This window comes from Saccopteryx leptura, chromosome 4 (genome assembly GCF_036850995.1).
Source record: "Saccopteryx leptura isolate mSacLep1 chromosome 4, mSacLep1_pri_phased_curated, whole genome shotgun sequence".
Taxonomy (NCBI): Eukaryota; Metazoa; Chordata; class Mammalia; order Chiroptera; family Emballonuridae; genus Saccopteryx; species Saccopteryx leptura.
In genome coordinates this window covers 39,312,343-39,338,619 of record NC_089506.1, presented here as the reverse complement: position 1 = coordinate 39,338,619, position 26,277 = coordinate 39,312,343, and the positions used below count along the sequence as shown (strand labels likewise).

At 40.4% G+C, this 26,277-nt stretch overlaps 1 protein-coding gene across 1 annotated transcript in view; it reads right to left on the bottom strand.

The window, feature by feature from the left end:
* Nucleotides 1-1,614: 1,614 nt before the first annotated feature.
* The window catches only part of IRS2 (insulin receptor substrate 2), a 28,936-nt gene continuing 4,273 nt past the window's right edge, over nucleotides 1,615-26,277 (bottom strand). Inside the window, exon 2 of the mRNA XM_066380567.1 lies at nucleotides 1,615-3,587. Coding sequence (XP_066236664.1) covers nucleotides 3,583-3,587 — 5 coding nt within the window. The 3' untranslated portion in view covers nucleotides 1,615-3,582. The remainder of the gene's footprint in view (nucleotides 3,588-26,277) is intronic.

Below are 26,277 nucleotides of genomic sequence, written 5' to 3'. Positions count from 1 at the left end.
CCCGTGTAGCCTCTACAGACTCGTCACTGACTGATGGCCTACCAGAACAGGGTTTCTCCACCAAACTGCCGGTTTCCTTCAACTGCTTATCCCACCGAGTAATGTTATTCCTATGTGGTGGCGCTTCGTTATAAACGTGCCGATATTCACGTTGCACTTTGGTCACGGATTCGAATTTAGCGAGCCACAGAACACACTGAACTTTCCTCTGTATCGTCCACATCTCAACTGGCATGGCCGTGGGCTGCTCCACTGTATACACAGTGTTATGTCATCATCTGCACATGCGCACATGCTGCCACATCATCCTACAGAAACTGGGAGGGGTTTCCTTTTATTTGGTGCAGATTTCACATTTCTGTTGTCTTTTGTTACTTTTCTGTGACCGGTCAAAAGTGCACCATGACTTTACAGACACACTGTACATCTTGATTGATGCACTGGTTTAATCCATTTGTGCGCATGTCGGGAGGCTGCATGGCAGAGTGCATAGGTGCAAACTCTGAGGCTGCAAGACTGGGTTTGACTCCTGGTTCTGCTGCTGATGAGCGGTGTATCCTCCAATAAGTCATTTAACCTCCTTGTGCCCCCATCTCTTCATCTGTAAATGGTGATGACGGTTCCTAACACCAGAGATTGTTGTGAGCAATAAAGGATTTAATATTTGTACAACATTTAAAACAGCATCCAGCATCTTGCACGTATCCTGGTTTGTAAAGTAGAAAGTCTTTTGTTTTCCAGGGGTCGTCAAACTTTTTATAAAAACCGCCCACTTTGCAGTGCTGGTCAACCTAGTCCCTACCGCCCACTAGTGGGCGTTTCAGCTTTCATGGTGGGCGGTAGCAGAGCAACCAAAGGGCGCTGAGATGGCCAACCAAGAAAGCTGGACCGGATCAGGTTGACCAGCACTGCAAAAGTGGGCGGTTTTTATAAAAAGTTTGACAACCCCTGGTTCGCTTTCCAAAAATTTTGTAATTTGGGGATTATGTTCTGGTTTTCAGAACATTTTACAATTGAGAGGTATCAAAGTTTTTTAGGAGCTGAATGTTTACTCATTTACTCCAAAACACCGGGAGTAAAGCGGCTTTATGTTAAATTCAGAATCTATGTAGAAAAAAAAATATCCTTAAGGCTTTATTCATTTCATAAATAATGTATTTTATTTTATTGCATATGGCTATTAAGAAGAGCATCCATGATCAATACAGACTAAATACAATGCACTATTCTAGTTCCATTTATTCTCGTCTCCAGCAGCATCACATCGACCCTTATATACAGCGTGTACAGTGGAAGACAGAGCAAGATTAGGTAAGTCTTTTGTCATATCACAATAGCAAGAAATATATTTAACATCTTGATATCCAGAAACAATACGTACCCAAAAAGAAAACACTGTTTAATAACTGTTAAAGTTTATATAGCAAAAAATATTTTAAATTTAAGGTAAGTCAGGCAAAATGTACAAAGACCCAATATACATTGTGAAGTTTTAGCAAACATAACATTTATACATTTTGGTTCCATTCTGTAAACTAAATTAAAAATGTAAATATTGCATATGCCTTTTTTTTTGAAATGTACAGGATAGAAGAAAATTTAGTATAGTATCGACTTTTTATTTTGCTTGTTTTTAGTTGCAGTAAGAACATGAACCATTTGTATAGTGCCATGACTACTCTAAGTATAGAGAACTACTTAAATACGCGTCATACACTGTATTCAGCGGGGTCCATATTCAGTCCTCCTGTACCTAGGGGGAATCCCATAGCAAATACCACCCATCCATTCCTAGTCCCAAAACTAAATCAAAATTTTAGGGCATTTTATACATTTTTATAAAGTATATATATTATACATTGAAAATGACCTTCAAACTAATATTGTATGGTCTATGAACTGTTGTGATGTATAATTTTAGAAAAGTAAAACTTTAAAAAAAATGTTCAGGGCGATCACTTTACATTCAACTTTGTCTTGCAATACAATCCTCTGTTCTAAAAGTTCAGTGTGGAAGCAGGAAGACTTTTGCATTGCCATTCAATATATTTTTAAGACATTGAATTTTTTGGTCTTCCTTTTAAAAAGCCTCATTTTTATTAATGCATTATTCTATAGCGATATATATCTATATATTTATATACTTTCTTTTTCTCCAAAATTAAAAAAAACAACAAAAAACGTTCCGACCTCCAATGAACTAGTGTAACCTCTACAGGGCTATCAGAGAAGACAGGCACTGGGGATGCACCCATGGGAGAAAAAGATCTACAGCCCTCCATCATGTGTCAAGGGAGCAGCAAGGTGACATGACATTCTGCTGGTCAAGGGCAGCAGTTTCAGGTGACGCCTGTGGTAATCACAACACTGATATTTTCAGAACACTGAAAACAAGAGTCATCTTGTCAGGAATTTTTTTCATCGAGTGACATGTACGGTGAGATTGTTTTTCTTCTTTCTTCTTTTTCTATGATAACATAGGGGCCAAAATGCCTCTTTTATCAATTTCTCCCCCACATCCCTGTTGTGTTGTTATTCAGGGCAGCCTCATTGGCCCATTCGATAGTATCATAGCCAAGATTATAAACACATTTTTAAAAAATCTGCTAAACTGGTGACCACCTTGAATTGCTAGCATGCCTACGTGAGTTTTTGGTTAAAGAAATGCAAGCTCAAGATTAAGGACAGCAGAGACATATGAGCTTGTAAATAGGCTCAAAGGCTTTTGCAATCTGAAGTACCTACATAAACATCTACATAGAGAAGATTAAACAATTCCCTTAAAGGTAAAAAGAGATATTCACCCCCTCCCCAAACCCTTCCCCCAACCCCACTACCCAATACAGTTGATGATTTTCAAAAGTAGGTTGCTTCAGTTACATATAATTATTATTTATTAATCCATTCACAAAGTCCAATCTCAAACGTGATTTCCATTGAGAAATGTCAGTCCCACACTGGGCTCTGTTTGTGAGTAAACACGCAGGAACCTGGGTTGGAGTCCAACAAGCAGCTGTGTACTGGAACCAGTTAGGTAAGGCTGATGACCACACTTGCACCGCACTCCGCAGAGACACACTGGAGGTCCTGCCGGCCCCCAACCACGCAAATCCGGCTTTACCTGGAACTGAGGTAGGACTGTGAGAGTTTTGAGTGTATGCCAGTAAATACCAGATTTTACCACTTTAATGGGTATTGGTAGCATCTCCTAGCATGCTGAGGGACATATCTGCTTTGCCAAAATGAAAGTAGAAGAAATTAAGACACTGGCCACAATTTAAAAGGCCAATGAAAACACCCAATTTTCTTGAGAATAACCTCTTCAGTGAATTGTGTTAAAACAAAACACAACACAATCAGCACAAGGATGGATGCCCCCATGGGGACAGGTGAGCGAGGCGGCTGTGCGTGCCTTGTTGGCTGCATGTTAATACAATCACAGACGTTTCAAAATGAAGTAATCGCTCAGACCAAAGGAAAAATAGTAAACAGCTTCAAATTAAAAAAAAAAAAATGCTGAGACTCTTCCTTTAATTTGATTCTCCGATGTGTGATGTCGTGGTGATGAAGCCAGGCAGATCTTCACTCTGAAAAAGACAAGGAAGAGTCAGTAGTGATTGTCAGGAGAACAGAGCAATCTTTAGGTGCCGCCTTTCCGATCTGTGTGACTTTTATCAAATGATGCCCTTTGGGGAGCAAACGTTTCATTCTCTCTTCTAGAAACAAGTGTGATGTGTAGTCTCCCATTCAGCTTCCCAGGAAGTAGAACTATCAGGTGTAGAGTGAGTTGTGAGGTCCATACAGGGACATTCATATTTTCAATTTAAGGAAACTAGTCACACGTGCTTTTGTGACTCATTCCACTGAACAAGAGATAGAGGCATAATTCTTCCCTTTAAAGACAGGAGCCGCGCAGCCTGGCAACGCCCCCTCAAACTGCCCAGATCTTGATTCTTTGAGGGGGAAAGAAACCCCCTGCCTTCCTGACAGGGCTGCTGAGAAGATGAGAAAACATGACACATGTTCAAGGAATTGTACACTACACCAATTGTGCAAAGAAAGTGGGAGAAGTAACGGGTCCACACTTCTGCCCTCAGAAAACCCTTCCAATTCGATAATCTAACTTTTCCTAAAATACCCAAGATTTCAAAAGCTCCTGCAATGACACACTCGGTTACATACCCTCCTCCTTCTACCCGACTTCCTCACACTCCAGGTTAAGTTATTTACTCTCATGCTGAGCGTGGTGGGGACAGAGCATCAGGACCCCTACCCGGCTCTAATTGCTACCACACTGTCTGGTATACTTCTTTGTGAATCTCGTTCTCTTCTGTTCCTTTTGAGTTCAGAGGATCGATCCCAGCAAGAGAGAAATTTCCAGGGTGTACCCCAACTGGGAGTGAGTGTGAAACCACAGGCTCTGCACGCCAGGGAGGTCCCTGGCACAAGCACGAAGCCCTGACTGCAGCGTGTGTGTGGCCAGAGAAAAGCCTGTAAAGACATGGTGCTCTCAACGTGCAACGCAACTATTGGATCTTTTCATGACTTTTTAAAATCTCCCCACAATGTGACATTTTGAGGCCGTGCTAAGTATATTACTATTATTATTAGGCAAGAGAGAGGATGGAAAGACAGACAGGGACAGACAGACAGGAAGGGGGAGAGATGAAAAGCATCAATTCTTTGTGCGGCACCTTAGTTGTTCATTGATCAAGCCAGCAATCTTGGGCTTAAGCCAGAGACCTTGGGGTCATGTCTATGATCCCACGCCCAAGCTGGGAACCCTGCACCCAGGCTGGTGAGCCCACGCTCAAGCCAGATGAGTCTGCACTCAAGCTGGAAACCTCAGGGTTTTGAACCTGGTTCCTCATCATCTCAAGCCGACACTCTATCCACTGTGCCACTGCCTGGTCCGGCCTAAGTGTATTATTTTTAAAAAGCCTTAATTAGGTCCTTCAAAAGACTTAGTAAGTAAACTGTTCTGCAAATGAAATCTCAGGGAAAACAGGGCCCAAAATGTTTTCCGAAGGAAAGCTGTGTACTGCAGCTATTTCATTCATTATCATTGTGGTTCCAGTTAGTCTAAGAGACTGCGTGGGACTCTGCACATTGCTCGCGTCTCTTAAAAAGCAGTCAATTGCCAAAAGCCACCTGGATTTGCCTCCAACCCTAAAATGACTGATTCTGTCACTCAGGCCTTGATTGTGAGACCAATCCCACCACCATCGCAGAGTAGGTAATCCAGACATCATGGACCCGCTTACAGAAAGATTTCTATTCGTAGTTTATTTTATTTTTACACTAATGATGAGCTAAATGTGACTACACTGTCTCCTGTTATCTCTACACTCATTATCTTGGAAACAGCTAAATAAGTTAAGTTCTTTAATTCCCCAAACTTAAACACAGTCATATACATGGTAGGTTAATTATTGCTACAAATTTACTTTCCATTTTCCTCTTAGAAAGTCCCAGGGCCAGGGCCATTTTCACATCATTTGCAAGTATGCTTTACAGCTATGAAACAAGTCCCTATCATTAGATGTTTGAGCTCTCATCAATTTGAACATTTATTTTCTGAAGTACAATTATCAAGACCGTAACTTCTGTACATTAGCATTACGAAAGAAAAGAGCTGATGAAGGCAAGGAAATCATTCATTCATGCATTTATTCAAGCAAAGCCTTTTAAGATGTAAAAAAAGAATTCTGCTCTGGAGCAGGGCCTCACTGAGGCGCATGGGATATTGAGGAGTGAGAATTCCCACCAGAATGGGAGCCACGACAGCTCTCCTCTCCGGAGGGCGTGCAAACAGCCCTTTGGAACACGTGCGGCACTCCTTCAAAGACGAAAGCTACCCCAAAGGCACAACGGAAGTGAGGGCTGTCAGCCACCCAGGGATGACATTTACATGTTGGGACAGTAAGGAACTCAATTCCCCAAGAGGACGAGCAGCCCCTGGTCTCTGTGGAGAGGAAGGGCAGGGACAGGACCCTCCCTGTGGGCCAGGGACAGCCACTGACAACCCAGTGTGCACACACAGGCAGTATCCCAGGGGGAGAAACCTGTTCATGGCACATGGGACACAAGCCAGCTTAGGCCACAGGGACCAGAAAGAGGATGCTCACTAAGTTCAGAGACAGCTTCTTGGGCGTGAAGTGTTCAGTGCTTCAAACACAATTTTAAATATAAAGATGTGCACGACAGCAAACACAGCATGGATGCCACCTGCCTCCTTTTACATCACAGAACAACTGCTTTCCCCGGATGCCTTGTGACAACACGAAGGGACAGCGCAGAGACCCTCCTGACCTGTGGCACGTGAACTCGCAGCACCTGGCAGTCTGTCACTGAAACCCCCGTGGCGCCCCACCGACTCCTTGGAATGCCCCCCTACACAGAGTACCCACACCAAGCATTGGAAGAGCTTGCCACCGAAAACAATCCTTGCTGAGACGCAGAAGAAGGAAAACGAGGAAAGAGCTGTGAAGACCTTCAACTGGATTGAGATGACTATGACTTGATGAGCAAAAGGATTCCGACAACCTCTCTGGAAGGTAAGTACTCGCTGAGAACGCACAGAGGAGAAAAACAAAGGGGTGGCGTCGGTTTTAGAAACCCAAGTACAATTTTTTAAATGTCACTGAAAAAAAGCTGCAGACGGAAGATATGTGCCTCAGCTGAGGTCTACACGCCCTTCACAATGAGTGTGACGTAGAGCCCCGGTGCGCGTGCCAGCAGGGGCTCTGAAGGAGGACCACAAGGAGGGGACCAGCCGAAGGGGAAGGTGGCGTGGAAGCGACTCAGGAAAGATGCGTGGACTAAAGTAATTACTAGCATGTACTGTCACTCAGGCTCTTGCACTCAGACAGGGCATCCAGACATCACCCCAGGTCTGGAACCTGGAAACCCCTCCCTGAGTGTCACTGCCCCGTCCTCAGGAAGAAGGGGAAAGAGGCAGCAATGCGAGCACACTTTTGCCTTTTTTTTCTTAAATGAGAAGTGGAGAGGCAGAGAGACAGACTCCCGCATGCACCTAGACTAGGATCCACCTGGCAAGTGCCCTATGTATGGGGCAATGCTCTGCCCACCTGGGGCCGTTGCTCCATTGCTCAGCAACCGAGCTATTTTAGCACATGAGGAGAGGCCATGGAGCCATCCTCAACACCTGGGGCCACCTTTCTCCGACCCAGCCATGCTGTGGGAGGGGAAGAGAGAGAGAGAGAGAGAAGAAAGAGGGGGAGGGGTAGAGAAGCAGATGGTTGCTTCTCCTGTGTGTCCTGACCAGGAATGGAACCTGGGACATCCACACACTGGGCTGATGCTCTACTGCTGAGCCCACCAGCCAGGGCCCACTTTTGCCTTTTTAATTACTTTTAAAGTAAGTTTAATTAACCCTTTCCTTGGAAATTTATCTCGTTCACCCAGACTAGGAAAAAGATGTCTTCTAACATCACTGACCTGACATATTCAATCTTTAAGTATTTATGCTTCCTAATGATGAGATTCAGCCAAATTTTATTTATTTTATTATCTATAGTAACTCTAGTAAAAACAAAGAAAAAATGATTACTTTTAGGATCACTCCTCACTGAATATTCATTAAGATGGGAGACATTCTTTCAACATGTTAGGTGCAGCAGCAAAACAAAAAAGAAATACAGCAGGAAACAAACACATGTCGCTCATGAATACAATTACAGAACAACCTACACTGATGCTGCTCCTAGAGGTGATACAGCTAAAAATACAGTTATCGACATTCATTGCAACCATCATATAATAATACACTGTACTACTCTGTAGCTTAGACATTGATTTGTAAAGAATCCCATTCGCAGAAGCATTGATCTGGCATTACTTGATTTAAAACAAAACTTTCAGCAAAAAGATTTAAGTTGTTCCATGAGGCAGGTCTTGTGGGCTATCGATTCCCCATATTTTATGTTTCTGTTCTGTCACATATGATACATGGTATTCATAGGAGGATACACTCCCATGTGCCAGTTATCATCGTTCCCTGGAGACTAGTGATAATTCCACCCTTTGTGCACTCCGTTTAAAGAGCAACCAGAATGCAAATGACAAGAGTGAAGGTGGGGTCCGGTAAAGACCAAGCGTCACTCTGCTCTACTTTACAAAAAAAGAAGGAAGAAAAAAAAAAAGAAGGAAGGCAAGAAGAGAGAAAGGGAAGGAGGTAGGTAGGGAGGGAGGGAGGGAAGGAAGGAAGGAAGATCACTGAAAAACATTGTCATTAGAACAAGTGGGAAAGCCCTCTTCTCCCAGACAGCACAAGCGTCCAAACACTAACATGCCACACCACCTGTGTGCTGGCTCCCTGATGCCAATCCCATTAGTGGAATGATACAGTGAAACATCAGGTCTAGAATGCAGACCTCCATGCAGGGCCCCAGCTGGAGTTCATGTAGAGCTCCATCCATAGCCCCATGAAGGGCACCACAGAGACGCAGAGAGAGCCCCATACAGTCGTACGTAAGGCTCCCGTGGGCCCCTGTGCAGCTCAGTACAGTTTCCTGTGCAGCCCGATGCAGGCAGAGTCCCGTGCAGGGCTCCATGGGGCAGCAGACCAGGGCCCCGCAGCCCTCAGGTAAGCAACACTGGACCAAACGGAGTGCAAAAACATTTAGTAGGTAACACTTCCAGGCATATCTGAATTAAGAGTGCTACACACACATTGGTTTATGACAAAATGAAGTAATATACTTAAAATATAATTTTTTGAAGCAACCATGATGAATAAACTCTCCAGTGAGCCTAAACATGACCTTCATGCCCACCTAGACCTTTTGGGTTAAACATAGAATTACAGGGAAAAAATAAACTTTTCAGTTACATGAGAAATTTCTAGAAAAATAAACCTGGTAATTCAGTATCTTCTTTACTGAAAGCAAAATACTCTTAGAATATGCAAGCAAGGAAAAAAAAGTTAAGGTTGGGTGTGATAACAAACAGGCCAGAGATTCTAAGAAAAAGTTACTGGAACTTGTCTATTAAATTAGAAAAAAAAAATCACTTGAAAAGAAAATATGGAAGAACATGTTCCCCAGGACAAATGGGAGCAGTATATTATTTCATCAACCCTACCTGTGAAAGATTTAAAACTTTTTTTATAAGAGCTCATCACTTCCACTGACAATTAAAAATCATTTCATTCTGAATGCTTGTTATTAAGAATGCTTCCTAGCATTAAGTTGTAACTTGATGTTAATAACACGATCTGAAACAGAATGAGGCAAGGAGAAAATCTCATTTTCATATAAGGCTGGGGTTAATAAGGTGTCTCTCCTCCTTTAGCTTCTGTTTAATCCTTCGCATAAGACTGTCTTAATCACCAAAGGCTAGAGTAACCAGTCCTCTGGGACTGTTAACTACAGCCTCCAAGTCTACATGGTCAAAATTTCACTCAGAGCCACCTGTATTAATTTTATAGTGCATAGCTTCAGCCAACTTTATATCAGAATACTTAAGGATTCATTTCTTTTCCCGTGCTTGTTACTAAAAAGCCTGATGTGGACTTCCTATATGCTACTCTTCTCTGGCAGGGTTTCCCCATAACTGCGGCAGCATTGTGCAATGCCATAGGAGAATACTGTTGATTAGCACAAACACCCAAGAGGCAAAAATGCCCCCTGAATTGCTGATGGACCCTTCCCTTAAATTACAAAATGGTAGACCTTTTTAGGCAAATTCCAGGTGAGAGAGAATCAGTGACTTGCCCCAAGTCTCGCTCGCAGCTGGTCAGCAGACAAGGGGAGCCCTTAATTTCTCCCAGAACCTCTCTCACTACTCCCCTTGGCGCCATCATTGTCAATTTCCGCCACTGGGAAACGGGTGGAACTGGGGAGGAGAGGGCAGGTCTGGAATTTTCACTTCCCATTGTTTAAACATTTACACGGTACCATTAGCTCTTTATAAAACCCTCTCCAATGACACAAAACACTGCACAGACAATGAATTTCTGTTTTGTGCAGCCATCTCCCCTGCTAGTCGAGGAGTTGGACCATGCCTGTCCTCAGCATCTGGTACAGTGTTTGTCTGGTCCTTATAAAGCTTTGTTTAGTTAAACGGAAATAAAAACTGACATGGTTGACACCACTTATCATAGGCAGAAAGGTCGGGGGGAAAATCTTCTAAAGAACAAAACTTTAGAACTGTCTGAGGCCCAAGAGAAAAGACCTTCCATGAGAGTGGCATTCTAAGACAGAGGTCAGCAAAGTACAGCCAACTCTAGCCCAGTGCCTGTTTCTGCAAATAAAGTTTTATTGGAACACAGCCACACTCAGTCATTTGCATATGACTGCATTCTCACTTTAATAGCAGAATTGAGTAGTTGTGACAGAGACATAAGGAAGACAATGAGGAGGAAGAAGGGCGAATTTGTGAAAATAATACTGTATATTTTCATTTGTATGTTATACCTGGAGACTAATTGATATTCCCTTTGAAAATTATCTGCAAGCCTACCTACTTTAGAAATGCAATACAGTCTACTAAAAACCGTGTCATCCAGTTAGAGACCCTACTGAAAATGAGGAAGCACACCATGAAACCATTTTTGAAGCCAGATCACTTTGGGAACTAATTGCCCTTACTTAGGATTCTTCTATGTGGTTTCTCACGGAGAACACAAAAGTACTGACTAATTCTGATTATTACTAAATGTATCCCACACTACTACTCTCTCAACTTTAACAGAGGTAAAGTTATTTACATCATATTAGATCTGAAATTCAAAAGGGCTCAAATCTTTTCTTCTTCTTAGGACATTTGAAAATGTGAATATAAAAATTATGCTTCTGCCGCCCTATAAACCAGTGAGAATATTTGGACAACGTGAGAATAAACTGGCTTAAAATTGCAAATATCCTATGTACAGTGTAATTCTTTCCTCAAATTTAACACATTATATTTGTGACTTTATAGTGATGTAAAAAAATGTATTTTATTTACACTATAAAAATGTTTATATTGCTTACATCTGAAGTTCTCAAACTTAAATGCTTTTCCTATGAAACTAAGGTAGTGTACAATAACAATTTATTCAAAATATATCAATCCCCAATAGCTTGTTGTTACATATCATTACAAATGAACCTATCTTTCTTTCAAATGTTTAAGTATTTAAGAGTTGCTATTGCTTGTTTTGTGATTCAATTCCTTTTTTGTTTTTTGCCATTCAAATTGAAATAAGTATTTTCTGAAGTCTGAAATTATGGCCAATACAATTCAAACACCCTCTGTAATATCAGTGAATAAGGAACATACTTATGAGTATACTGAAAAAGGTATATCCGTGGGATTTTAAAATATAATCTGGTTTTCAAATTTAACAAGAACGCAGAAATTTGAAAACATATTAAAAATAGGTATAGTGAAGTGCTTGTCCTTTCATTGTAGGAATAAAAAAGATTAATGAAAAAAGGGAAAATTGTGTAATCCACTGCTGCTCCCTATTTCCCACCCCACTGAGCCAGGGAGCGGCAGCGATCCCCTTTCCAGACACTGTCCCGAGCTTCCACTGGACACAAATGCAGTGGCCAGAGCAGCTTCTGCTTTTAAACTGTAGGTCAATTCCCTCCCAGGCTACAGTCTATTCATCTGCATAATATAGGATGTCAGCTTTGTCCCTTGGGAGCAAGACTGTGTTTAATTAAAAAGTCCTGGTGCAAATGGGCACCCTTTAAGATCTATCAGTAAGGTCAAGGCTGAAGGTCAATCCCTCGTCAGGAATTGAAGTGCACACTCTCTTTGTCCCGGCACAGGTCCGAGTACTCATTGTGCCATCAGCCGCCACAGAAGCATTCCTGGGAGCTCAGGAATGACTCAGGGCAAGCTGTTCCCACACCTTAAAACCGCATGCCAGTCTCATAGTGCAAGAAGACGTGGGCGTGGAAAGCCAGTGCCCCACCAGAGTTAGGGTCCTGGGGCCCAGGAGCCGCCACACCAACCTGTTCTCTTTTATGAAGTAGGGACATTATCCTCCTGCCCAGAATTTTTCACTGGGTCATTGTGAAATTTCCAAGTGAGATTTTAGGTATAAAACTTATAAATAAATAATACAAATAGTACATACATATTTTTTCACATGCTGCAAAGCACATGCTACTGGCATGACTTGCATCTTGTGGTTGGATCCTTTTGCTTTCTTCGTGCACCTTTAAATGATGTACACATGTAACCACATGTTTTGTTTTGAACTACAAAGACTTCTTAAGCCCTGGCAGCCGTCTGCTGCCAAGGAGAGCCTGCTCCTCCCACCCAGTTCTGCGGCTGATTCGTGGAGCCACAGCCACGGCATCTCTGAGTGCTTTTGCCATCACAGCTTTTTCTTCATTCAAAATTATATCCATGAATGACATCACGAACAATTGCAAATTCAACAGCACATAAACAACTGATGAATACACCAAAACAATGGCAAATAGCTCCCGGAATAAAATGAATAAACTTGTTTTAATGGGCGAGAAGCAGAACAGAAGTAGAATTGTTTGTCTGGGGTAACTCTAGGCCATGCAAAGCTAATACTATAGTTCTCCAATGCCACACAGAATGCCTCGCCTAGCTGTTTTCTTCATGCCCCCTGGACGGGACAAAACGGCCGCCCAGACAGGGGCCCCATGCGTCCCTGGGCAGGCAGCTGCGTCATAAGAGAATGCATAAACTCCTCTTCATGTCGCCTACTCCCGTTGAGCGGGTTTGGTCATCAACTAGGTGGGCTCTGGTTAGTCGGGGTCACAGAGCACTGCTTTTCTGTTTTCTCTGGCTTATACACAACGATGCACCAAAATAGAGACTGACATTTAAATTCCTTTGGTGCAGATAAGAGACATAAATGACCCAAACCACTTATTAATTGTGCATTTTCCTCACAGACAGGCTAAAAGGAGAGTAGTGCACTAGCGTCTCTCAGCTCCAACTCGCTCCATTAGTGCCTTCTTAAGGTGGGATTTCCATGAAATACATGGACCAATAAGCAATCTATCATTTTAGTTTACAAATCAGCTGAAGAATCAAATCAAGTTGTTGCAGAGCCTGAATTTAGCAGCCCTTACAGGGAAGCAGACCATTCGGAATACGCTGGAAGTCAGAGAGAGTTAGGAGGGGTCACACATGTCAACAATATGGCTCCAAGACATTTGTCCAGGGTTTGTTCCCAGCACTAGTTACCTAGAATCACTGAGCTAGAAGGCACAGAACCAGGGAGCAACAGGTTTCCCAGAACAGTGTCCCCTACAGGTGGGAAAAGGCTCTCCAGCCCAGCCCCCGCAGGCCACTGTTAGCTCTCTCCATATTGGGGTTTTCTTAAAAAAATAAATAATAATAATAATAACAAGAATCTGCCCTTCAAGGAGGTTCTGAGGATTAAACACCATTTAAAAATGTTTTATAAATTATAAGGTGCTTGACAAGTATGTTTGTATAATCAAGTATGCAATTTTATGACTAAACACTTGCACTTTGATTTCGTTGTTTATCTTGTAAAAATTTCTGGCTGCCTTCCCCACTTCAATTGCATCTCAGTATTTTTAAGCCACTAGAAAACTTTTAGGATTTTTTCATATCTTATGTACTATCTTTGAGGAAGAAACTGAAGAGTAGACATATACCTCACTATAAAAAGACACTATGACAAAATAACATTCTATTCCAGTAGAACGTTTTAAAATGCTCTACATTATTGTTCCAAAGAGAATATAGTTCTCTTTACACTGTTTATAATACAGTATGAACTAACATCGTTACAGTGGCTGATCAAGCTCTCCCTGCCCCCTTGTTATCTCCCTCACTATAACTCTCATATATCTCCCTCTTTGTCAGCCACATGGGTTTACTGCTTATTCTGGAAAATATTAGTACCTTCCGCCCCAGGGCCTTTGCACGGCCACTCATTACACAGGTTTACTGCTTATCCTGGAACATATTAGTATCTTCTGCCCCAAGGCCTTTGCATGGCTACTCATTACACAGGTTTACTTCTTATACTGTAACATAGTGGTATCTTCTGTTCCAGGGCCTTTGCATGGGTACTCATTCCTTTTGCCTATATGGATTCTCCCTCTAAATAGCAACAAGACTTGCTTCTTCATCACCTTTCAGTTGTCACTTTCGCTCCTTTCCCCATTTTATTTTCTACAGCACTTATTACCACCTCCGATACTTCATACTCGGAACACATTTCAAAATTAAGTAATTCCAAAGTTTCAAAGGTAGATGTGAAGACTTGGTACCTTCTGTTTATTTCATTTTTAGCTTGGAAAGCACACCTCTTTTTTCTAGCCTGTACTTTAATATAGTTCAAATGAGTGAAATATCTTGAAAAGCATTTAGTATGTAATAACTGGTCTCTCTGTAATGAAAATTTAACAATTGGTTTAAATTTGAAAGGTGAAAGACACTGAATCCTTTCTGCCTCTGGCCCTCCGGCCTCAGGGCCCACTCTTCGGGTCCTAAGCAGCGCATAAGTGAAGTTCCTGTCGTTTTTTTTATTGTTGTTGTTGTTTCTTTTTTTCTGGAAAGAACAGATAAAAGATGGTAAAAGGCAAGAACGACAGGAAACTCACCTGGAACTGACTCCATCAGCCTGATGGGTGGGAAATACAGAGCTGCCCAGCCCAATGGGACTGCCCTCCTCTGACTACAGTGGACACTGTGGTGGAGGGCAGGGGTTCGAGCAGCGACAGGTTTTCAGAGCAGGAGGCATTATGAGTGGAGGGGGCTGCTGGTGGCCAGGAAGCCTCCCCTGCACAGGAGGAGAAGGGGGCTTTCCTGGATAGATCATGGGTGTCTGTAAAAAGGACGGGATACACACTTTTAAAAACCACTTCAGGGCCACCTGCACATTGCTATAGATCTTTCTTAAGAAGACACAATCCTATTTGGAAATTATCAGGATGATTAAAAATTAGGCAATTTTGAAGCATAAAATTTAAAAAAGAACTCAGATAATACTAAATGGCTGTGGACTGTTCATGAGAAAAATCTTATCTAAAGTCTAAATGTTTACTTTTTGTGAAAAGGCACAGTGTGTACCAGCAGCAGTATTAAACCCATTTTCAATGAGAGCTTTCTCACATGTGCAGCTATGAATGTATAAGAAAAGAAGCGATGAGTTCACAGGGAGAATTCATATCACACAGATTAAAGAGAGAGTAGCTTTTTAAAGCAATAGTTAAGGGTGAGCAGAGAAGAAATCAGAAGGCACTGGAAAGGGAGACCAATAGTATCTGGACTACTACCGTTGCCAGCAGAGACTGGGCACAAAGAGAAACACTGGAATCGTTATGAGGCACGGCTGCCAAGAGCTTAAGGCAGGCTGTCACCTAGGAGCTAGGACCCCAGCAAAGTCAATCTTACAGTTTCTCAGAGAAGAAAACTGACGTGAGAATTCAGCTTCTTCGAATGCACCCAAAGTTTGTGTGTAGGGAGGGGGCTAAATGTTTGAGTAGTTCCTTCAGAATCTTCCAGCAAGGGCACCCACAGCCCCAGCAGGGACATCCATTTTTTATCGTCGGCCAAGAATGCCTGAAGAGTGGGCACCTGGCAAAGGGCTCACAGGCTGCCCAGAAAACAGCGTGAGTGGGGCGCCGTCCAAGTTGACTACAAAGGCACCGAGTGGACACAGGCTTGTTTCAGATTTTCCCCGTATCTCCCAGAACATCTACTCCCGGGGTGGCACACAATGAATTCTCAATAAATTGACCGGCTTCAACATTAAGCATCTTCCAGCTTTAGGAAATGGCTGAAGACCCCGTGACTTCGGAACGTTCCAAGTGAACTGCAGGGACTCCGGAGTTGTGAAGATGAATGCTTATCACCCAGAGTTATTCTAGGAACTTAATTAAATGCTCCATGCTGGGGAAACTTGGATATTTTACTGCAGTGGTTATTTCATTTGAAACTAAGACTACTAATAAACCAGCATTACTGATAAGCTAAACTGCAAATAATGATAAGAAGTAAAACAGAATTAAGGTGAGTCAGTTCGATGGCATCTTTAACATTTTGATATGACCTTAAATACCAAAATGTCATTTGGAGGCTACATGAACTTTAAACTGTAAAAGAAAAAGCTCGTTTCAAAAAATTTCCAAAATAAATAAAATCTAAAGAATGTTTAAAAGTTCATTAATGTTTGTAAGTTTGCCAGGCTTTCATACCTAATATATCCACACCATTCATTATTAAAGTTTTAATTTTGTTTATTCAACTAGTTCAACTTAAGTTTTCTGAAACCGACTATACAATAAATTTATACTCCTAGATTTCTAGTATCCCAATGAAGGAAAAGATTAGATCTTGAAGTTTTGCAACTAATATATTTTGCTAAAACACACCTGTATATTTTCAATTGAAATGTACATTTATTAGACATCTACTCGGTGAAGTAATAAAAGTTCCTTGTAAAGGTTTCACCAAAATTATCTGATATATATAGAACATATAAATAGCTTATGGGTTTGTTTTGTTTTACTTGTATATGAAAAGTGTTATTTTAAGTCACTTTTATTGGAAACCATACAAAAAATTACCTACTATTATATAAGAATAAAACAGAAGCATAACTTTGCCACAGATCACTTTAATAATTTATTATTTTTTAATAAATTAGACTGTGGTGTAAGGAACTGCACACTAACTTCTTCCTTTCTAGGAAGTCCTGTTGTCTTATAAGTTGAACTCCACAATGCCCACAGTATCCCAGAGTGCTAGCACCTCCATTTCTGATCTTCAAACCAAATCAATCTGCTCCACACACTCTAATCCGTGCCACGTTTAATCCTGCTTATTGTCCAGAGTTTCTAAAGTATTATTTGCATCGTTTTAAAATATAGTAAGAACATCCTGGCTTATTTCCAAACTTCTCCCTCTTCCCCACAATTTTCCCCAATTCATCCATCTATCAAGGGGCCCTAGAAGCTCTGAACAAAGCAAGGAGAGCAGGAGGCCCGCCAGATGTGAACTGGGTTCTAGAAGAGCAAAAGCTGGGGGGCGGGACTTCCATGCTAGGTTTGGGGGTGGCCTCTACCACAGATTTGGGAATTCACAGGCATCAAATGGTCACTTATCCCAATCCCTATTTTTGGTGACCCCTTGCCACCAGCACAGGGCAGTGTGGCCAGAGCTCAGGTCCCAGGTCCTCAGAGGAAGACAAGATTTCATAGGAAGAATCTAAATTTTGTCCAGGGGAAAGCCCACTAGGTTTATTTATGAAGATTCTCTGTATAGCACATCAGAATCTTTATCCTGTCAGCCTTTCAGCCTTTCCACCTAACCTGGAAAGTAATCAACAGATACAATACCGTAAGGGTATTCTGAACTTTCCTTTCACCTTAACCTGAAAAGCGTTTTATCACTCCATTAATCCCTGACAGAAAAAAAAAAAACCCTTCTCCTATTGTGTTTATCCTCTGCAGCAGACAGTCTCGAATCCCATGCCTGCTGTCAACAGAGATGCTGGGTAGATTACTCGTGCACATTGCGTATAATGGCAGGCGCATGGCCCTGAGGCTGCCATCTGGTAGGAAGGAAGTCCTCTCTCCTAGGATGCTGCGGAGACTGACAGCGAATGTAAACAAAATTCTGAGTCACCCACACAAGCACGAGGCCACAGATTCCTGATTACTTTTCCGAAAAGATATGGACAGTTTATAAATTTCTGTTTGCTTAGGTCTTCCCTATTCTTTTGAATATGGGGTTATGATCACACCAGTAAAAGGTAGCACCTTCTGAAAAACCATTTCTCTTCATATAGAAGTTCAGTTAAATGTTTTTCTCAGGAAAAAAAAAAGGATCATAAAAAAGGGCACTGGTGAAAGTATCCACTCCTCAGAACACCTAGCAACAACTGATGAGTTACTTATGGGTTCTTAGGCAAATTCTAAATTGATTAGTTTTCAAATAAACTCATCATTAAATAGGTTAATGACTCATTTCTTAGGAAACTGTTAGTGGACTTATTCATAATGAGGACTATATGATATTCTACTTATAGAATAAATGCATCTTAAGGACAACTCAAGCAGCAAATGAAATACCAACCCTTAGGTACCAGATCGGCGGTCCAGGGTGAAACCACGTACAAAGAGCAAGGACTTAAGTTTTCCCAAATGGCGGCCTTTTGATTTGAATTATCCCAAGAATTTTCTTTCTTCTCTCCTTCCTTCCTTTTTTTTTTTTTTTTAACAAGTAAGCTCATGATCTTGAGTCTTTACCAAACTTCATTCTTCTACCTCGTCAGAAACACTGCTCACATAGTTAGAAACAGCCTTATTTCCCTGATTTCAACATGCTCCTCATGTAAGTGCCTCTGCATTCTCTATTTCTGCTCGCTTGCATTCCTGGTCTATGCACGAAAGAATTTACTAAAACATTCCAAACTAAAAAGATGGGTATCACTTTCCCAAATACTAAATTGTTCTATAGGGGACAAGCCATATCCTTGAAGAAAGTTATTCATCAGTACACAAAAGACCCGCAAAGGAGAGAATTCCCTATTCCTTCTTGGAAATATTTACAAACATCTCTACCAACTAATTAAATCGGTGACCTTGGAAAAGGCTGCCGACCTCCCTCGGGCTTTGTTTTCACAACCTTAAAATAAGTTACATTATACCAATGGCTCCTAACCCTTTTCCCTCAAAATGACCTTGTATTTTTTTCCCTATCACCACACTGTGTGGAGTTTTAATGTATTGGGGCAGGGGTATCTTACCAAGTATAACATATAGTTCACTTTACTGAAACAAAAATAGGAGAAGGAATATAAGTCTTCTACTCTGCAGACCGAAGTCCAGAAAGCAAGACTGGAAACCCCCAAAACAGATGACCAACCAACCACTTGACCCTAAAATCCACTGACAAAATGAGAGCTTTGAAAGTAATATGAAGTCCTAAGCTCTTCAAACTGGCAGGTACAAAAACTGGTAAAAAACAGGGGGCTTTCCTTCAATGTCCATTCTTTCTGCTTAAGTGCCCTCATTGCACTCTGAATGAATAATGCATTAAAAAAAGGAGAGATTAAGTAACTATCACCTAAGTGAAATGAAAAACAGTTAACACATTAAGTTGCCTAATGTGGAATCTACAATAAAATCTTAATGCAATCATTGTATAGGAGCTTCCAAAGCAGACACAAGGCATATAAACTGGAGACAATGTGACATTACATAAAGAGTACTGGCTAGAGCCTGGCCTGTGGTGGCGCAGTGGAAAAACCTTCGGCCTGGAACGCCAAGGTTGCCGGTTCGAAACCCTGGGCTGCCCTGGCCAGGGCACATACAACAAGCGAGCAATGCACAACTAACATGAAGCACCTATGAGTTGATACCATTCCATGCTCCCCTTTGTCTCCTGTCTCTGTAAAATCAATAAATAAAGTTTTTTGTTTTTTTTTTTAAAAAAAGAGTACTGGCTAGAAATGGGAAGAGGGAACCAGGTGGATCCACAAGAAGACGCTGGTGGAACAGCATCTTTGTATGCTTAAGCCCAACATTACTCATTTGGCTAGAGAATCCTGGACAAGTCACTGGACCCTTCAAAGCTGCAGGTTCCTTATTAAAAGAAAATGGGGATCCAAGTGGCCCTGCCTATGTCATAAGATTTTTGGAGTATTAGATGTTACTATACGTGAAAATGTCTTAACACGACGAAGTGAATCAAAAACACTTTCTGCATTTTAAGTAATTCTTTTGATCCAAAGGAAAGAGGGGCTTGCACTACCTTTCAATAATGATCAGAATAACAGGTACCTTCTTATAATCTTCAATTTCAGTAGAATTCTTTCAAAATCATTCATTGACCACAAAATTTTGGGATTGTTATTTATATTTACAATTTGGAGGCAAAAGATAGACTGATTTAAATAACACTATAAAAATTTTAATTGATTGTTAGAGGGAGAAGGAGAGAAGAAGGAAGAGAGGGAAAGAGGGAAAGAGAGAGGGAGAGAGGGAAAGAGAGAGGGGGAGAGGGAGAGAGAAAGAGAGTGAGAAAAACATCAATCTGTTGTTTCACTTAGTTATGCATTAATTGGTTGATTACTATATGTGCCCTGACCAGGGATCAAACACATAACTTTGGTGTACTGGGACCATGCTCTAACCAACTAAGCTACTAGGCTAGGGCATAAGTAACTACTTTTAAATTCGCATGGACAATTAAAAAAAAAGAAGATAAATTCATATAGAGATGGCACTATGCCACTACTTTTAAATGTGCATAGAAAAATCACTATGTCACATTCAGTATTACAGATTATCTATTAATATTATGCAAATACATACATCATTGTCTATATAAACATGAATTTTTGGGTAACTATAAAATCACACAATATAATGAACTCTATCATAATACCTATTTTTACACATTGAAAAGTTGAAATGTCATACACCATAATTATTCACTGATGTATTGTTTTGATGTCACATGGATAGATTAAAGTAACTAAAATTATAATTACACTTAAGATTATAAAGTTTAACATAATTAAAGAACACATTATTATTTAGTATTTGAGTTTCAATTATGAAAAAATCCACAAAAAGCCTCTTGGAGTGGAACTACAGAACTACACACACAGCACCCTAAAATATTTATTTCTAAAAAATGTGATACTCTAAAATCAATACTTAAAAACACAGTATTTAAAATGTGCTATGCATGTGGTCATTACCTTTAAAGTGTATTATGGATCACAATTGTTGATCAAATATTCCAAATTTCAATAATAGCACAATAAGTAAGAAACATTTTACAACTCTTGTTTCTATGTACAAATACTGCATCCAGCATACAAAAACTGGGCCAATTCTGAAAATACATTTGCCCGATCAAGTTTTATAAAGTCTCTGGACATGTAAAAGTGACTTGCTGCAAATTTAATATTTAAAGTCTTTGGACATGTAAAAGTGACTTTCTGTTAATTTAATATTTTTCTAGCCCAACAGAAAAGAAATCAGACTCCCTATTCAACTATTTTATCATGTTTAAACAGGCAGTCCAGAAATTTTAACCAAATTCTATTTCAGCAAAATTCAATGAATTCAGTTCTAACACAATGCAGAAAAGTGTATTATATTAGTTGTACCCACAAAGCAATATACAACATGAACTCCAATTCACTCTAGTCAACTTTCTTCTGTGCCTTTTATTTTAGTGCACAGTTAATATTTTAAGTGTCTGTAGCTATCTAGAAAAAGACCAAATAATCAGTAGCAATTTTCAACCTCAGCATCTTCTCCGCCTTGAGTGATGACTTCAACAGTTCACAAAAAATCTACCACTGAACTCTGTCTACAATAATGGACCTTGAACGATTCAAAATAACCACTGCAATCTCAAAGAACACATTCAAATGAACAAAATTAACATAGAAAGAGTGTCCCCATGTTAATTTGGATAGCACTGTTTTCACAAAACCTGCCACTGACAAACAGCATGAACTGATTACTAGGAAGAGTTGGAATTTTTTGTTTCATTTGTTCATTAAAATGCCAACATGAAAATGCCTTGCTCAACCTGTATAGAAAACATTCTGCTCACAATTCACAGTCAAGTCTGCAGAGCATTCACCACTGGAGCGGCTTCAGCGAAGACCTGGCTTTGGGGCAAGGCACAGCGCTTTGCTTCCCTGAGTGTTTCCCCCACTTTACTTGGCAGTGCAGATAAAAGAGTAAAGTTACATTTTCCCTTAAGTTTCTAAGGTGAAATGGGAACACTTGATTCTGTGCTACCCAAAAAAACAAAACAAAAAAACCTCTCCACTTGCCAAATCTGATACCAAAAGTTAACTAGCTCTTGGAACTATGCTTCTACAGAAAATGCGTTAGTGGGAATTTTAACAGAAAACCCATTATACCAGAGCTGTTACTAAAACTTCTGCAAGCTCTCCTCTTCAGAAAGAGAGTCACTTTAATACTAATAGTTCTAAAGAATATTAGACATTAATTACCTATTAAAGTTCCTTTTTGGGGTTGAGGGGATCTGTGGGAGAACAGAAGAACCAGACAGTAGTGGTTTTCCTACTGTGTTTGACAACCAAACAAATCAAAACAGGGCAAATGACAACCCTAATTAAATCAACCCCAAAGAGTGAAACTCCAAGGTTGGATAATGGATGACTTAAGTACTGAAAGTTTAAGGGTGTGTTTTCCTTTTAATGCACCCAGCATCAAGAGCCAACACTGTCAATTTAAATAAATGCATATTCTAATTATACATTTTCATCTTGACCATGTCTCTTAATATGCAAACAAATCAAAAAAGGTTATCAAATGTATAGTCTTAGTATAGTTTCAAGATTAGGATGCTATTTTCCTTAACTGTTATCTCACTATGTAATTTAAAACACTTCTTTCTTACAATTGATAATTACCAATGGAAAAAAAAAATCTCAAGTTAAATAAAGAGGGAAAAAACAATGGTTTCTGGAGACAGAGGTGAAATTAACAATCAAGCAGGAAAGGCAAACATTTCCTAAGGTATTGGATGGTTTCATTCTCAGACACTTATGTGTCTTTCCTGAATATTCTCACAGTTTCAAGGTAATAAGTACCAATATCATCATTGGATGTATTAGCATATTTCTTTGGAAGAGCTTAACCACTCTCAATGTTTACTATCTCCTGGACTTTCCAATGGAAAGAAGAGACTCATAATTATCCCATTTTACAGACAGAGAAAGTGAGAAAGAGGGATTAAATGGCTTCCCTCTTAGTCATACAATGACTTATTAAGATCAGCAACTAGAAACCTGGTTTCCTGATTTCTGTTTTAGTGTTCCACATACTATGTATGCTTCCTTCTGCGAAGTACTATGTTTGTAAAAGTTTCTCTTTCAATAAAGGAACTAGAACAAATCATGTGACTTTCATTCATGAAAGCCTCTGTGTGTTTTCATTAGCACCTTAGTTCCTGGGAATATGGAAGGAGCAACGCACATTACTATCTTATTATGACAAGCACTGGCCAGCTAAAGCAGAAAAACACACACAAAAGAGAAAATAAAGGGTACTGGTTTGTCAAGCCATCTCACCGGAGTTCTAAAAGTGTTCAAGTTCTTTGCTTTAAAACTTCAACAAGCAACACTTTTAAACATAAGGCATGATTGCATTGTTTCTGTAGAAACAATCTCTTATGTTATATCTTTTGCCATGGAATATGAAAAAATCATCCCTTTTATAAAAAAAGTTTAAATACAGATGCATTCAGTGGCAATTCTTATCTAATCTGCCTTGTACACACAGAAAAACCAATTTTAGAATAAAAATTCCACTAAAAAGAACATTAAAATAACAGTCTATGGTATATACCAATCTATAATCAAAACACAAAAAATATATAAAAGTTAATTTTATAACAGCAGTTTTAAAGCAGAGTAAATTCAGTAGCATACTTTTACTTCCCCAACAAAACACCCTAACAGATTGGTTTGCTTTTTCTACATACACACACACAAAACACATGGTAAATAACCTTCCCTGGTTCCCAAATGAGATGCATACCTTAAAGTTAACTTTTTATTTTCTCTGGACTAATGTATCTATATTATTCACATATACTTAACATGTACTAACCTTTGATTGGCTTTAACATTGAAACCCCATACCCATTCCCAATTCTATCTGACACAACTATCAAACGTTGCTGGAACCTTCGTCTTTATCAGTACTTATGCAAATACCAGCACTACCCAAATGACACCAAATTATTCAGTTTCAGCATAACCGATGCAGTTTTTCCATGCGGAACCAGAGAAGCTCAATGTGGAAACAAACGTATGCCACTTCTGAGAGCCAGGGCAGTGAACACAATCACCCAGTAAGTTCTTTTTCTATTTCATCTTCAAAGAAATGCTTTGCAAGCCTTCCTTCTAGAAATCAGTCTCTCAGAGGACACGAATCGCCTGTGAACTTTTTGTTTATGAGCACCCCGAACAAATGTCTACGAGCACACATGAGTTCAAAGTGGATGTTCACTTAATTTCTAAATGCTCTCTTGGCTTCACAAACCACAATTTAGCTTCCACATTAAGATGACACCCTCCTCTTTTCCTCTTCTACTGTTCTTGTGTTCAAATGAGTTTACTAGAAACCATTTAAGCATGTGGTCCTTTTTTTAAAATGTGGTTTGGCACAATGGATCCACTGCAGTTATCAATTTTGCTTAAAAAGAGCCCTTTTCATTCTTAAAAGGGTGTTTACCATCATGCTCACAAAGATTTTGGAAAAATAGTAACCAAAATGATCTCCTGTCTTTGTTCAGTCACCATGAAACATACAAACTGGTGTTTTGATTTCAGAATCCTGAATCCTATAGGTTGAAAGGAATTTTATACTGGTGGGAAACCTTAAACAAGACAAGCTAAATCAAGTCTCTAACTAAAACTTATCTCTTGCAGTTTAAAATTTTCCCTAGTCTGAAAAGGGCATTATATCATACATGAATCACATTTCTGAATGTATCTACACTATCAGAAAAGCCTCGAATCCTTTTAGGCCTGTAGACACACACTCCAGTTCACTCCTCCTGTTACTGCAAGAACCCACTCCTGGGGCCCTCCTGAATCCAGTCCAGGTTTTTACTGCCTACTCCACCAAAAGCAGTAAAAGGTGTTATGTTCTCAGGCTATTTTTCTGATTAGAATCAGATTTCAGCAAAATGTACTTTCATGTTCACTGTGGCATATACCCATTTGGGCATACCAAATAAATTTGTAATACATTTGTGTGTGTATGCCCCCCCCCCACACACACACACACTCAGTTTTAGTTATGCTGATGTGTTTACATGATCTGTGTCTGGAAAGGCCGCTAATCCTTAACTCCCTGACACACTAGCAATTTTTCAGACAAACCTGTAGTGCTTATTTTAACTCCAAGTAAAGTGACCTTCAGCTGAGAGTCATCGTTTATGGGACACATTCTGACAACTTCCAGATGATTTAACTGGATATTGAAACACCACACTCCTGATAATTCTGTGACTCTTGTCATCTTTTATTCTATGGTTTTAATAAAACCATAAATAGCTTTTATTCTATTACATTAGAATAACAAGGTATTTACCCTACAGCTACACTTTTAAATTCTGTGGATATTATTAAACATGCTGCATTTAGACAGCATTAAACTGGTCTGTTTACTTTAAGAACAAAAAGCATATGGATCCCCAAGCCACCTTGATCATAACCTTGTTGGAGACCCTGCACACTGTTAACCTTAGACCAGCATCTAGGATAGCATTCCCTACTATGCATTCTGTGGTTCCCACAAAGCCTCTATCGTACTGGGAACTGTGCACGAACAGCTACAAAATTAAAGAAGAAACACTCTTGAATGGACCACCTCATCCCTTTTATTTCTCTCTCTTCCCCCTCCCCCCATCATTCAAAGTTTGAGACAGAGAGAATGCACCATGCACCGCCAGCTGCAAAGCAAGCAGTCTCTCTCTCCTCATGGTGAGTTGATGAGAATGTAAAGAACAACATGGGGCACCATCCTATCCAACTGTTCTTGAAAAGCCTCGTGTTGTTGTCTTCACTCGTTTTCTCTAAAGCACTGATTCTAAATCCTGGCTGCATGTTATCACCTGGGCTACTGAAAAACGTTCATGCCAGGGTTCTGCTCGGGCTCTGCCCACTGGATGCTTTACTTAAATGTGTCTGGAGTGAGGTCCAACAGGTAAATTCTCTAACCTCCCGGGTAGGTCTAACCTAGTTCTCAGAGGATGGTCCTCCAACCAGCAGCATCAGCACAACCTGAAGACTTTTTACAATGCATTCTGGGCCACACCCCAGATCTACTGCATCAGATTCTCTGGGGCTTTACACAGCCCAGCCAGCCAGGTTTCAGCAGGCTCTGCAGGTGACTCCCAGGTATGCTATGGACGCTCATTTCCTAAGTGACTTTCAGGCCTGTTTTTACAAACTTTAAGGCTCAGCCAGAATCAACTGGGCCTTGGCTCTAGGAAAACAAAGAGAAAAGTGAAGGTTACAAGCCTGGGAACAATCAGAACTTCAGGCTGTTACTAGCAGAACTTTCCCAGCTCTCAGATCAAGACGGCGTTGGCCACCTCTTTGAGGGGTTACCTGGGGAGCATGTCCACTGTTAACAGATGGGAAGAGGACTGTGGGAAGGAAGAAATGTTGGGCCAAAAAAGCAAATAGTAGTCTACTGAATAGGAAGTTTCACATTCAACTCAAAGATGTTTGACTGCTCTTGGCAAGGTCTTTGGAGAAAAGGGAGAACACAGGAG